Raw genomic sequence first — 13,879 nt, 5'->3', positions numbered from 1 at the left:
CATTTTCACAGATCTATGAGAGAGTTTATTTTATACGTACCATGGGCAAGGCCGGGAAATACATTCTAGTTATTATACAAAGCAGAAACTCAGCTCATACAATTTTAAGCTATTTTGTACTTGATTTTAATTTTTATCGTATACAATTTGTTAGTTTTATTGATTTTGTGTACCTTGTACCCTTTCCCAAGTTTTGTGAAGTGTAGGCAAGCTTGTCAATTGACATTTCTCATGCTTATCGCAGTCAGAACAGGCGTCAAAATTTGTTTAATCGCAGGTGGGCAACGAGAGGGCAAAGCGTAAACAATTAAATAAAGGTGTACTACGCGATATGTGTGTGTCTTAGTGTGGGTGTGTGTGCGTGTGTGTGCGTGCGTCGGGATATGACTTTATTTGGCTGGGGTGCTAAAGGTCTGATGGGGCACAAAAGCCACTTAATTCTTGCGGCAGCAGTGTGTTTTTCCTAATTAACAGCAAAAACAATGCTAATCTTATTTGAAATGCAGGAAAACACTTTTAGTGAATATAACAAGATGATGATTATATTAAAATTAATTTTTTTATTTATTTCATAATATATAAATTACTTTAAGAGTGGCCCGCTCTGCTAATTGCAGGGCTTTAATTATAAAAACCGCAAGAAATTATAGATATACAAATGAACATTGTTTTAACTAAATTATTTTTGGTGTAGCTGTGAGAGGTGTGTGGGTGTTTGCGTGTATACCTGAGGGTTTCACCGTCTTACATGTGGCGCGTGTTACTGAAGCCACCATGGCCCGCCTGGGAGGCGCCCTTGTTGAAGCCCATCTGCAGATTTAGCTCACCCTCATGTGCACGCAGTTGTTCCTCGGTGAATGTGCGCTCGTTCTTGTCGGCCATTTTGGGGCCCAGGGTGGGGCCAGTGAATTCGGGATGCTTTTGTGTCTATCATAAATTTGGTAAATGTAAATATAAAATTGCTAATCTTAACATCGAAAGTCAGACACTTACAATGCGACCAAGTGCATACAGCGAAAGGGTGACTTGTGGAATATTGCGACGTTCGAAAAGATCCGCAGTCTGGAATATCTCTTCCTCGGGCACACCGTACTTCTTGACAGCCGCCTGGAAACGCTGAATGTTCTCCATCAGCTGAAAGTTGGTGCCACGCTCTTGAATCTTCTTTACAGATCCAGGGGCCAGCTTATTGGCCAGCTTGCACAGCCAGATACCATCCTTAAGGATATCCTCGTACTGGCCGCTGGGCACCTTTTCGCCGATCACTGCAAAAATCCAATTGAGCACCTCCTGTTCCTGTTCCTTATTGCGTGGCTGCAACAGAGTAAAACGATAACATGAGCCGAGTGCCAAACAAATAAATTTGCTTTAATTGTACTAAATTTTCTAAATATATAGTCTTGTGAGTTCCCTACAGAAAACCTGGCCTAAAAATAAACAAGAGTATATTACAGACTGCGCGCATTCGGCCACAGAATGGAGGCTTACTTTAGTCTATTTTTTTTTACTTGGTAAAAGTACCATAGCTAAACGCAAGTATGGTTAGCTTCCGACTAACTGGTGGACCTCAGGCTTTGAGCTGGACATTAACCCTCTGGTGAATTGCTTTTAAGCCCGGCACCCAATTTACATTACGAGCAAGTGGGCAAATGCCCAGAACAAAGAAGCAAAAACAAAAATGAAAACGAATAAAAGTACATATATTTTTCAATTCATTAATTTCAATTTAAAAGGCGCGGCATGTGAAAGGCTTAAATAAAGCCGCGGTCACTGGAGCCGACAGCCGCCGCACTTTATGTGACAGTTTAGGCTGACAGTGAAAGCGACTGTCAGACAGTGGTTCTTCCGAATTTGGGTTAATTTGTCTTAGTTTTGGCTTTGGTGAAACTCATTAGATTTCCTGAAAAATATGAATTAATATTCAAATTTCTATAGAATTTGTTTTTTTTTTTTAAATTAATTTATTATTTGACCATGTCATATTAAAGCATGTCATATGAAAAACATAAAGAAAACTAATTAATTCTCTTTCGGCTTATAGTCAAAAAGGAAATCTAATTTATCCAACTTGAATTGAAAATAAAATCATTGCCGCTTTTACAATTATTGTATTTAGCTTTAAGAATAGACTGTCGTATATGCAAGAATTGAATTATTAAACGATATACATATATTTCATTTAAGTCCCATGCGAGCCGGATTCATAAATATTTTGCATATTTTTGTTAATTTATATTGCTTTGTATTTTGAGTTGTAGCCTTTGTTTATACATATATTGAAAACTATTATTTAATTTGCGGCAATATGTGCAAATTGAATAATTTTCGGGGAGCCCCGCTGCCAAAACCAAATTTTCCGCAAAATGTCACAATGGATCGTGGTGGCCCTGTACTAAATATATATATATATATATGTATTTTTAGCTGGAATAATATTAATTGTATAGTCTTAATGCTATTTTGTGTTATTTATTAGCTGCACTTTATATTTCATCGATTATATGCAAATTAATTATTATTATTTCATACACATATATTTTTTCCTTATTTGAAGTTTTTTCGTCGATATTTCAACTCGAGCAGAGGCACGCCTGAATGGCAGGCAATGAGGCGATGGCACTTTAATGAATTGCACATCAATTTGCATTCGCAATGGCTTCGATTTTAATTTCACGGATGGAATATCAATGCCCAATGCCCCCACTGAGGGTGTAGTTTGCCCTTTTTGCTTTTAATTTTTAATTGAATATATACATAAAAAAAAAACAAAAATTAAAAAAATACAGCACTTATTGTTCGTACTGTTGGTGCAACTGTGGTCGTTCTGCAATTGTATTTGAAATTCTTAATTGGTTCATTTGGATGTCCACCTGATGTTAAATTTTTTATGTAGCTGGCACTTTTAATGCTATTAAAAATTATCCAGCGACATATTTTTGCATGGGTGACAATCCCAAAAGTGATGCCAATTATGGCAATAATCTGAGCTAATATGCTGAGAATTAAGGTCTAATTTATGTTACCGCTATGAAGCTCTTTCAGTTAAAAACTTTTAAATTAAATTTTCCTATAAAATAATATGCTACCACCACCTCCTTTTTTTTGACTGCCAAGAAAAGAAATGAATATCAAAGAAACTATTATCTAGTTAAGATATTTATTGATTGCTTTCTTTATAGTGATTTATATGTTTACATTTTATTTGATTATTTTAAGGATATTATAGTTATTATCGATAGAGCTTTGAATGTGTTTGTATTTATTACAATTATTTTTTTTCTAAGTTACGCTCTCAATAGTTATTTATATCATGTCAAAAAATAAATATCTATCACTAAAAATTAGCAATAGCTCAGTTGATTTCTGATCGCTGTTACAATTTAAAATATACCTTTACTTTGTTATATCCCATCTGATCATACTGCCTTGCAGTTGTATGAAAATATAAATGTTACAACTTTTTTTATACACTTGACACACCCTGTGCTTCGGCCTTCCTGGCATGGTCTTAATGTTGACGACCCGGACAACCGTGACCTTTAAATAACCCTCAATTTGTGCTGGCAGGCGACTTTTTAGTTTTTTCAGCTGTTTGCCTTTTTTCTGCCGAGGGCATAAATAAAAATTTTCATTTGAACATAAAGATAAACGTTTATTTCGACGCTTATTTTTGTTGATCACCAAAAAAAAAAAAAATTGCTGCTGTTTTGTTATTGTTGTTGTTATTATTTTAATTTGTCATTTGGAAAACTGCCAATTGGTGGCCGCCGCCCAACATAAACCAACAAATTGAATAAAAATGTGCATTTGGCGCCCACACGACTAAACAGACCGTCCAGAGGGGGGTGACCCGGGAAAAAGTTTTTACCAATATTGTATCGTCGGCTTGCGCAAATAGAATGTATGTATGTGGTCAGCTAAAATGTACTATTAGGAATTTATTGGATAATTAACACAATATTTTGCAATCCCAAATACGTTGGGTGATAAAGCATTATACGAATACAAAATTTTTTGATTTATATCTCAGTCAAGATTTTGCTAAGTTTGAAAGTTCGAACCGAAAGTTCGAGAAGAGTTTTACTTTCTAAATCTTTTATTGGGCTGTTCTTGAATTATCAAGCTAAATTGGGTTAAAAGTTTGTTTTATAGACTTTGCGCTTGACAGTAATTTTTTGGATTATTGCCAATAAAACGGCAGACGGCAGTCAATCATTTCCCGGGCTCATCCTCGCACTGCAACAGTTTGTTTGTAAACTATAAACAAAAACTTAAAACTGTACAGTATATAGAATGATGTCATCACTAAGATACATAAAGGTCAGTTAAAACCGACAGGTTAACTAATTTCAAGTCATTCGAAATGCAGAATTAAAACAATTTTTTTTAAATATATAGAAACTTTTTCTGAGCGAATTAAATTTGAAATTTTAAGATGTTATAAACCTTTTTTTTTCATTTGGCTTAGGTGATTGATTTTCCATAGTATTAGTTAAAAATATTGCATTAATACGCTAAGAATGTGTATATAAACAAAGAGAAAAGGGCAAAGGAACCAATTTATGCAATGTTATATAATATTCTTAATTGTACCAATGCCGAGAGATATGCAGGACCTTAAAAACAATCTCGATCCAGCGACTGACAGCACATAATTTATGGCATGCGACTGTTACAAAAAGAGGCCTTGGGTGACGGCTTTGGGGACCAATCCAAGGCCAAAATGTCAACAAAGTGATTTTTTATTTTAATTTACAAAAACGAAAAAGTGAAGAGACGTAAAAATGATACACGAGAATGAATTATGGACAGAGCAGCTGTCGCGTGTGGGTGTGGAAAGTGTCCGAAATACGCCAGAATTGTGAGCGCAGCGGATTGTGAATATGTTTGTGAACAAATAATTATATGTATAAATAACTATGGTATGTCGCCTCTGTATTTATTGTTAGTTGACAATTAAAACAATTAATCAATGAAGAATTTTTAATAAGGTTGCCAAACATGGCGTGCTTTGCGCTTTAATATTTTTTTCCTTATTTGTTTGTTTATTCGATTAAAAGAACAAAAAGCTTTTAATATATTCATTATTTTAACAATATGTGATTCTACATAAAATTAAAACTCTGCATTATTCCCACCATCTCGAAATTCAATAATCATTTCAAAAAGGGTATATATGTTAAGGGTATATATGTATAAAATATATATATATATATATATATTCATACATACAATACAAATATGAATCCGACTAGGGCATCTCTAAAATTAATTAAAATTGATAGAAGGGCCGGACAAATTGCATTATATTTGTATATACCAGATTGTAAAACTACATTCCTATAATAAAAGGTTGCTACTTTGTTTACGTAAAACATTCAATGTTCATGTTGAATTTACATAGTTATATTGAATTCTAACTTTTAAAAATTATAAATTCATTTCTGGTAATTGAGATCTGGTTACAGGATATCTCTCTGTCGAAATTGCATGGACATACCGCTTTAACAATTGCTCATTTATTTTCGTCTGTACGTGATCTTAACGAAATTTAAACAATTGAAATTCACATAATTAAATTGTTATGTGCATTTTTTCAAAAAGGCATTTTAAGTATATTATATATATAAGCAGCTATACGCTTGATTTCCATGCCTGGTTTATGATACTCTTTTGGTAAATTGAATAATTTAACATTATGATGCATTATTTTACTTGCTTAATTTTTTTTTTCAACGAAAACTGGAAACATATTTACCAATTGAAAAGGATAAACCAAATATAAATATAAATACATATACACACATACGATTGACATATTATTGTAAATTCTTTTTAGGCTAATCAATAACATTGTGGATACCAAAATATTGATTAAACTTATAACTAATTCAATTTAACACCAAAAATTAAATTTCACATAATCTAACAACACAACTTTAATTTAAATTGTCAATTTTTTTATAATATATTTTTCCATTGTCCATTGAAGATAATTATTTCCTTTACACTTACAGCCATTTTAAGTTTAGAATAAGAAATGTAAACGAAACTGCTGAGCTATGCGCGACTATGGCGAGCAAAATATAATTTTCGACTGACGCAAGTTGCTGAAACAGTTTTCCATTTATCCTAAGAGGCCAGAGATAATTTACGAAAATGCTGAAAATGTTTTTGAGTTAGCCTAATGCCACTGCCAGTAGCAGCGTCCACAGCGACAGCGACAGCGACGCCGACGCCGCGTTCGGCATTAGACGGAAGGTTTTTATTTTTTTGTTTTTCGAATGCCAAAATCGCCAGAAATAAAGCCAATGTAGGAGGCAACAGACTAACAAATTTAGATATGAGCAGCGGAAACTCTTAATGACGTCACGATGACAACACAACAACAATTAAAAATTTTCAAAATACTACAAAAATATGAAATCAAATTGAATCTTAAGCAAAAGTGTGGCCAAGTTCTAGTGCCAGAAAACTAAAAGTATTTCCCTTTCTTTTTTCGGGCGAATACATTGAACGCAATTTGCCAGCAATAATTTTGGGTGCTGAGTGCTCATTTGTATCCGTTGGATACCAGCTTATCTATATATATATCTATATATTCATATGTACGTGGGCGCTTTCAGATGTCAAGTTCAGCTGTATTATATTTCATTTAGTTTTGATGCATTTGCGCAAATCTCTTACACTTGCAGGTAATTTCAAAAATGATGTTGACATTGAATTTTTTCTGCATTTTTCATATTTTTATATTTTTTCGATGTCACTTGCCAAAAAATAAAAACGCTAATTAGCTTTTAGCTTATTGCAAAGTTTTTTGTTCGCGGTTCATTTCAGCCAATCGACGGGCCTCACGAAGGTAAGACAAAATTAAATTGTAATTTCAATTAAAAGTTTTCTTGACATTCAAAAACGCTGAGTCTGCTGCAATCAATTTTGCTAAGAGCAAAAATATTTCAGAGCTGGCCCAGCTGGGTATGGTGCAGGTGAGGGCAGCAAGGCACATGATGCTGGAAAGTTTGTCATTCCATTTGTTTATTTGTTTTATTTATTATCTAGCAAAACATTTTGATCAAGTTCAAGTTGAAGTGTGCTGCCATTGAACATATTTCGATACACTACCACAAATAAATATAAACAAGGCATCTGGAGGCACATTCGTTTATTTTCACACCTGTGTCTCATAAATTTTCACACCTCTGATGTTTCTGTGTCTTTTATATTTGCTTTGCTAATATTTTTGGGGGCCGGTTATGTGGTGGCATTTAATCAGAACTCACAGAGATTTCTCTCTGTCAAAAATCAGATCAATAATATTATAAAGAAAAAAAATTTTAAAAAACTATAATTTAATTCAAGAATAATAATTTTTTTTATATTTGTATACCCCGTATCCATTGAAAATGGGTCAGCGGGTATCTCGCTTAATGTAATTGACAGGAAGTAATCGGATTCTCCAACCCCGTAATATATATATTCTTGCTGAGGAACTAGTGCCGAGTTGATCAGCACTGGGTAGCTGTGTAAACGATAGAAGGTTCGGTTGTTTGTAATGGATGGGCTTGGGGTATCTTCAAGTCAGGAACTTTCGACTATAATACTCTAAGTTTTATTTTACCTTTTAAACAAAGTTGGAAAAAATAAAAATAAAAATTAAGTTTACACTGAACTGTAATAAACTGGGCATAAATTGATTCAGAAATATTCTTTGAAAATACAAACTTGTTAGGGAAAAACAAAGCAACACCTACGTAAAAACATTTTCATAGAACTTCTGAAGCAAACAGTTGCCAAGGCTGCAATCAAAACTAATTGTGCGACTCAGCGTTCAGTGCCAAATCATATGTGTGTAAATATATAGACATATAATTGTGCCTGTGTGTGTTTGTGAGCCAAAGTGAAGGCGTTCGCGTGGGCGTACACATATCGACCTACATAAATACATATATGCTGCTCTGACAAGTGGTGGTCGATGAGTATATTTGTTTTGTAAACGCCAGGAAAAACATTTGTGTATTAAGCATCAGATTTATTAAAGCATAAAAGTGTATGCAAGGTATATGTAATATTTCATCACAACGAAACTTGAATGCTCTTTATTTTCATGTATTATAAAATACAATAATGATTTTTAAAGACTTTTAAACTTTGAATTAAGTTAAGTTATCAGCATTCATTTTGTATTTCATAATTTACTCTTTAATAAATATTTACTAAAAACCATTAATAACCTCCAAATAAAAAAATTGATGCGTCGACTTTAATATTTATATTATATCTTTCATGAACTTTTATATTTTATCAATACTTTAGATGTTTTAAAATATATATGCTTTTTTCCGTTAGAGTATTCAAATCAGCATACAGCTGTTGGGCAACACAAACAACTGTTGCTCATAAATATTAAAAATTGTATAATGAAATTGTATAAAGGAAAAAACAATGGAAAGAGAGAACTAAGCTGCTTATTCTCTCCAATCCACGCAGTTTCAATGAAACCCGCACTTGAATCGAGGTCAAATGTATATGGGCCACCATTAACAAATATGATCTCCATATTTTTGATGGCACATTTAAGTTGTTTTTTTCTCTGTTTGTAAGTTAAAAAAAAGTGTATTGCAATTTATGCAAGTAGATTTTAGTTGACATCCTCTACAAATTGAGCCCGATAAATTAAGTCTTACGAGTCGGCTGTTTTGATCTTTTTGTTAACAGGATATTATTCATTCTGATTCACCCAAACTATTTATACCCTGAACCCATTGAAAATGGGTAAAAACAGTACAATTTTTTGCAAATGTATGTAACAGGCCGAAGGCCCATAAAGTGTATATATTCTTGATCAGCATCAACAGCCGTGCCAATCTAGCCATGTCCACCTGTCTGTACGCCCGTCTGTCCGTCCGTATGTATTGGAACTGAGGCTGAAGAAATTTGTGCGAATTTCTCATATAAATATACCACATACATAATAGAAAAAACAAATAACAAGACTGTGTGTGGCCTGTCCAATATTTAGCATCAGATGCACATTGCAATGCAAATAAGACCCATAGCATTTGGTGCTTGTTCTATCTGCTGATTTATGCAGTGTGGTCTATTGCTGTGTGTTGCTCCTAAATAAGCGCCTTGGCTGCTTGGCTCTAAATGTTTATCTCCGGTTGGTGCCAGCAACTACAAAACAAACAATTTTCAATTTATGTTATTTCGCGGGCATATCTTTACCTCTCCGTTTAAATTCCTATGCCCATTAAAAGTGAGTAATAAACGGCATATTGCAATTGAGCAGAAAAAACGCAGCGTTTTGCATATAGGTATTCTTGATCAATATAAACAATTCACAAATTCTAGGTTTCTATCTGTTGTCTGCTTGGGCACCAAAAGTGAAATGTAAGCTCTCTTTTTTATTATTAAATATTATAACTATAATTAATAATTATTAAATATTATCAACGACTTTTAACCCCATAACGCACTCACTAAGAAATATAGATGATAATATATTTAAAACAGCTGCACGCTTGTTACAGGGTATCTTTTAGCAGTGTAGTGTAGTGTCACACGATAGCGCTTTAGCTTTCTTTTAAGTGCAACCCCAGTAAGTAGTTGAATATATATTGTACAGCAAAAGATAACTGCAAAATATGCAAGCTGCGGACAACACACAAAATATTTACAACAAAAATCGGATAAAAACATAAATATATGACACATACGTACACATATGCTGCTTGAGGCTATATTTCTGGCACGGGTGTCTGTATTTGGATCTGTATCTGCCGTTTCTGCTGCCAAGCCATTTATATTATTTTTCACCAGTTCACCAGTCTGCTTACTAATAAGTCGCACCATTTGCATTGTAAATATGGGCCGCACTCTTCTTTTCCCATTCCAAGCAACTGCATCGCGTTAAAAATTTGTTGTATAATTTTATGGCTATTAGTAAAAAGTTGGATGTGCTTATGTTTAAAAATTGCCAGCCCATTTCCGTTGCGCGCCCACGCACGGTTCTTTTTTATGCTCTGGCAAAAAAGGCAGCTGACATAAGTTGTCTATCGGCTTTGGGTTCAATAATTCAATTCCACCAGTCATTAAACATACACACAACACGTTCATATCATATACAAATATATATATGTTATTTTACGACCAATTTCGGATTTGCCTCGCATATATTTTTTATGCGTTTTGATGTCTTCACCTTGGGATTTTCTACTTTTCTGGCATTTATTATTTGACGCAGTTCATTAGACTTAATATATTGCTTGCAATTAACTAGCAATTAAATTTTGCAAAGATCCAAGCATCACTATGTTCATACACTTAAAAAAAAACTACAATAAGTTTGGAGAAATCGGCATCAAATTAAAATATGACAATGTTGAAAATAGTCTTAACATAAAGGAAAATTGTCTCAGTTAGAAAAGTTTTTATTCCCTTGTATAGGGTATTATGAGTTGGACCCTTCAAATAAAATATTAATAATTATCATATACATATAATCATTACCATATACATATATATTTCATGATCACGATATTTAAGATATCTATAACTCGACATCAATTAGGTGCACTATGCTTCTTACATATATGCAAAATCTTTTTAAGTTCGGATTACTATATTATTTTGCTTAATAGGAAAAATTGGTCGAAAACGATTTTTGTATGGCAAAATATTCCTCTTTCCAAAATATTTTCACAAATCTCAACACTTACCTCCCTATCCTCAAATTACCTGCAAAGCCTCAAGCCAAATATCTACAAGGGTACTATGTCTACGACGTTTAGTAGATAGAAGTATGTAGTTTATTTTTTATAATATAAGATTTTCTCATATTGAGGGTAAACATTTTTTAGATATTTTATCTACATAGTTAATCAGTCAGGTCGGAAATAAACATTTGAAAGCCATGTCTGTAAGGGTATGTACTGTTTGGCGTGCAACCAAACGCGAAAATTTGAAAACAACTTTACCTACAAAAATAACTAATTTTAATTTTTAGTTCTTTAAGACTGGTGATTGATTTAAAGCTGAAATTTTTACTGAAACTCCCTAAATAGCAACGAGTCGATGAGCGTGCTTGGATATCTGCCATGTTTTAACGGGACGGTGGCCGTAACAGCATTTGCCTAGCAGTCATTTCGGACAGATTTCACTCAACTTACTGAGATGCTAGAATACTGTCATCCGACAGCCCAGGGGTCGTCTAATCCTATATGGTTATCCTTTGCTTATAACCTAAGACGTAGCTGATCTCAGTCGCAGTCGCCTTTTCGTTTTAGCTAGGCTCGTCACGGGTGTGCAGCGCCAATCCAGGGGATACCTGACCAATACCAGAGGTCACGAGTTGATTTAATTACCCAAGAACGGAATCGATCTGGCAATTGCCAGGTTATTGGCATTCAGAATCTTTTCGCCTACTACAGCCACCTCTCCGAGCAATTACATTCCCGTATCATTTCAGTCACCTCATACGACAAGCAAGGACTAACTGTGGTAGTATTCTATAGGCTGCTTTCCACACAGCTTGTGTGTGTGTGTGTGTGTGTCTTCTTTGTAATCACTTTATTAAGCATATATGAACGCTGTAAAGTGTATAAGTATATTTAAGCAATCTCTATGTGTTTGTATGACAGTGTAGTTTGTATATAAATTGCACAAATATTTTAAAGGTTGCCAAAGCCACGTCGCTCTCAAGCTTAGCCTCACTTTCTACATAAGGACAACGACGTCAGAGCACAGCAGAGCAGGACCGAGGCAGACAAGACAAGGCTAGGATTATAAAGTTTCCCAAGGATTTGTAAAATTTATCGTAGACATAATTATGCGAATATTTCAGTAGATCTCGCTCCACCCAACAAGCAGCTCCTGAGTTGTTACGGGGGTTATTACGGGGAATTTGAGCTTGTCATTTTTACATTTTACTTTTTACATTGGCAAAATCGTTTCAAAAATGTAAAAATATTGAATCTAAATTATTCACAACATATGCAAGCTATGATATGTTAAATATGGGCACTGTTATGCACAGTGAAGAACATATAGTGTGAAGCAGCTTCTTTTACGCACGATCTTCGATTAACTTTGTAACATACAACTTAATGAAGCGAAGTCTGTGTGGCGTTTAGCACTGATTCCGGCTCTTTGACGTCGTCTGGGGTGGATTAACAAGAATATTGCTGTGCTACCTACTCTCAGGCATGCATACTTTTATCAAAACTCGGGTGTTATTAAGACGTCGGGCTCGAAGAAATCTAAGTTAAAAGTTTTATTAATAAGAAGAGAAAGCAATATAGTATTATCAATATTATAATATATATACACAACTTTTTTTAAATGTTTAATATTCTCAATTTATGCATGACAAAAAAAAATCAATATTAAGTTATTATTATTTATTTGTTTATTATTATTATTTTTTTTTTGTATCGGCCGGAATTTATTTAATCTGGCAAAATGAGTATTGCATTATTAAACAAGTAAGAGGTTCTAGTCAGGAGCTCCTGACTAGGGGATACCCTAAATATTTTAGCAGTAGCAGTAGCAAAATGACTATTGCATCAAAATTGTGCCTTTAATTGGAGGGCAATATAAGTTGGGTTCTTAACTTGATTTATAGCTATGAGGTAGTAGCGGGGAGGTTTTATATGAAATATATTTGATATATATATGCTATTCTAGCAGCTTCATTGCAAGCTTGGTGACTTTAGCTCTTATTATTTACCAAATCTGAACAGAAAACAGAATTTCGATATTGATTTTGATCGATTACCAAACCAAACCAAACCAAACTCTAACCGCGCGGACACTAGGAAAACCTGCGGTCCAAATTTCAAGTCTGTAGTTCTTATATTTTCTAATATCCTTGCGATCATACATACGGACAGACGGACGGACAAAAAGACGGACATGACTTGATCGACTCGACTGTTGATGCTTATCAAGAATGTGTATACTTATATACTTTATGGATTCGGAGATGCTTCCTTCTGCCTGTTACATACATTTGCACAAGTACATTATACTATTTTACCCATCAATCAATGGGTTGATGGTACATATAAGTTAAAAGCACTATTTATTTTATATGTAATTCCTTAAATTACAATTGGGCAAGACTATTAAAAGAAAAACCTGCTGCAGACTTTTGGACGTTCACGTATGGGAATAAAACGTAAATAAAATAAAATATTTTTTCCGGTGGATATCGCCGAAAATCTAAGATGATACATTTGCAACGACCGCAGAAGGTCCCTACTCAATATATAAAATATACAAAAATAAATAACAATAAACGAGACGTAAGCCATATTTTACCCATAATAGCTAATAAAACATAGAGAAAACTGGCGAAGAGCAGACCAGCGGACATGCTAATCATAAAAGCATAACAACAACGACATCGCCTTGTCCGATTACATTTAAAATGATAAAGGCGTGCCACAATAAGGATGCACGCCTAACAAAAAAATGAGTCGACAAAAACAAGCACAAAAAAACAAAGAAAAATTGGATATAAAACAAATAAACGAAAACACAAAAGAATTCAGAAATCTCCCTTCTAGCTAGAACCAAGAATAAAAGAAAATACAAACATTGCCAAATGTTCCATTTTGTGTTCACTCAAGCGTCTGGCCTTGCGTGCTTACCTCTTAGCTTGTTCTGTGGACCTGTCCGAGCAGTAACTCCGACTATGGCTGTGATTTGTGCAAATTTATTTCACGCTCGAGCATCTTTGGGGTCACGCAGATCTGTACTAAAATACTAAAAAGTGCATAAAATTAAAGAGCATGGCAAAATCTAACGCTCAGTAAAGGATACTGGAGTTACCCTACTTCTCTGAACTGTACCTACCTAAGATCATGCGAATTCACGA

The 13,879-nt window shown here is 34.1% G+C and overlaps 1 protein-coding gene across 1 annotated transcript; it reads right to left on the bottom strand.

Moving 5' to 3' along the window:
- Window positions 1–540: 540 nt before the first annotated feature.
- LOC115770837 (myophilin) lies at window positions 541–6,112 on the bottom strand. Its single transcript, XM_030716271.1, has 3 exons — window positions 6,016–6,112; window positions 994–1,314; window positions 541–927 (listed from the first exon to the last, which is right to left on the bottom strand). Exons 1-3 carry the CDS (start codon window positions 6,019–6,021, stop codon window positions 745–747), a joined length of 510 nt encoding a protein of 169 aa, XP_030572131.1. The 5' UTR covers window positions 6,022–6,112; the 3' UTR covers window positions 541–744.
- Window positions 6,113–13,879: the final 7,767 nt, after the last annotated feature.

This window comes from Drosophila novamexicana, unplaced genomic scaffold, assembly GCF_003285875.2.
Source record: "Drosophila novamexicana strain 15010-1031.04,08,12 unplaced genomic scaffold, DnovRS2.1 tig00004560-arrow-pilon, whole genome shotgun sequence".
NCBI lineage: Eukaryota > Metazoa > Arthropoda > Insecta > Diptera > Drosophilidae > Drosophila > Drosophila novamexicana.
The sequence above is the reverse complement of the archived record's forward strand: the minus strand, read 5'-3'. Positions and strand labels throughout refer to the sequence as shown.

Bases quoted from the DNA above. Each gene is read 5' to 3' on its own strand.
- LOC115770837 (XM_030716271.1), bottom strand. The intron at 928-993 runs GTAAGTGTCTGA...AATTTATGATAG, and splicing joins TGTATGCACTTGGTCGCATT to ACACAAAAGCATCCCGAATT.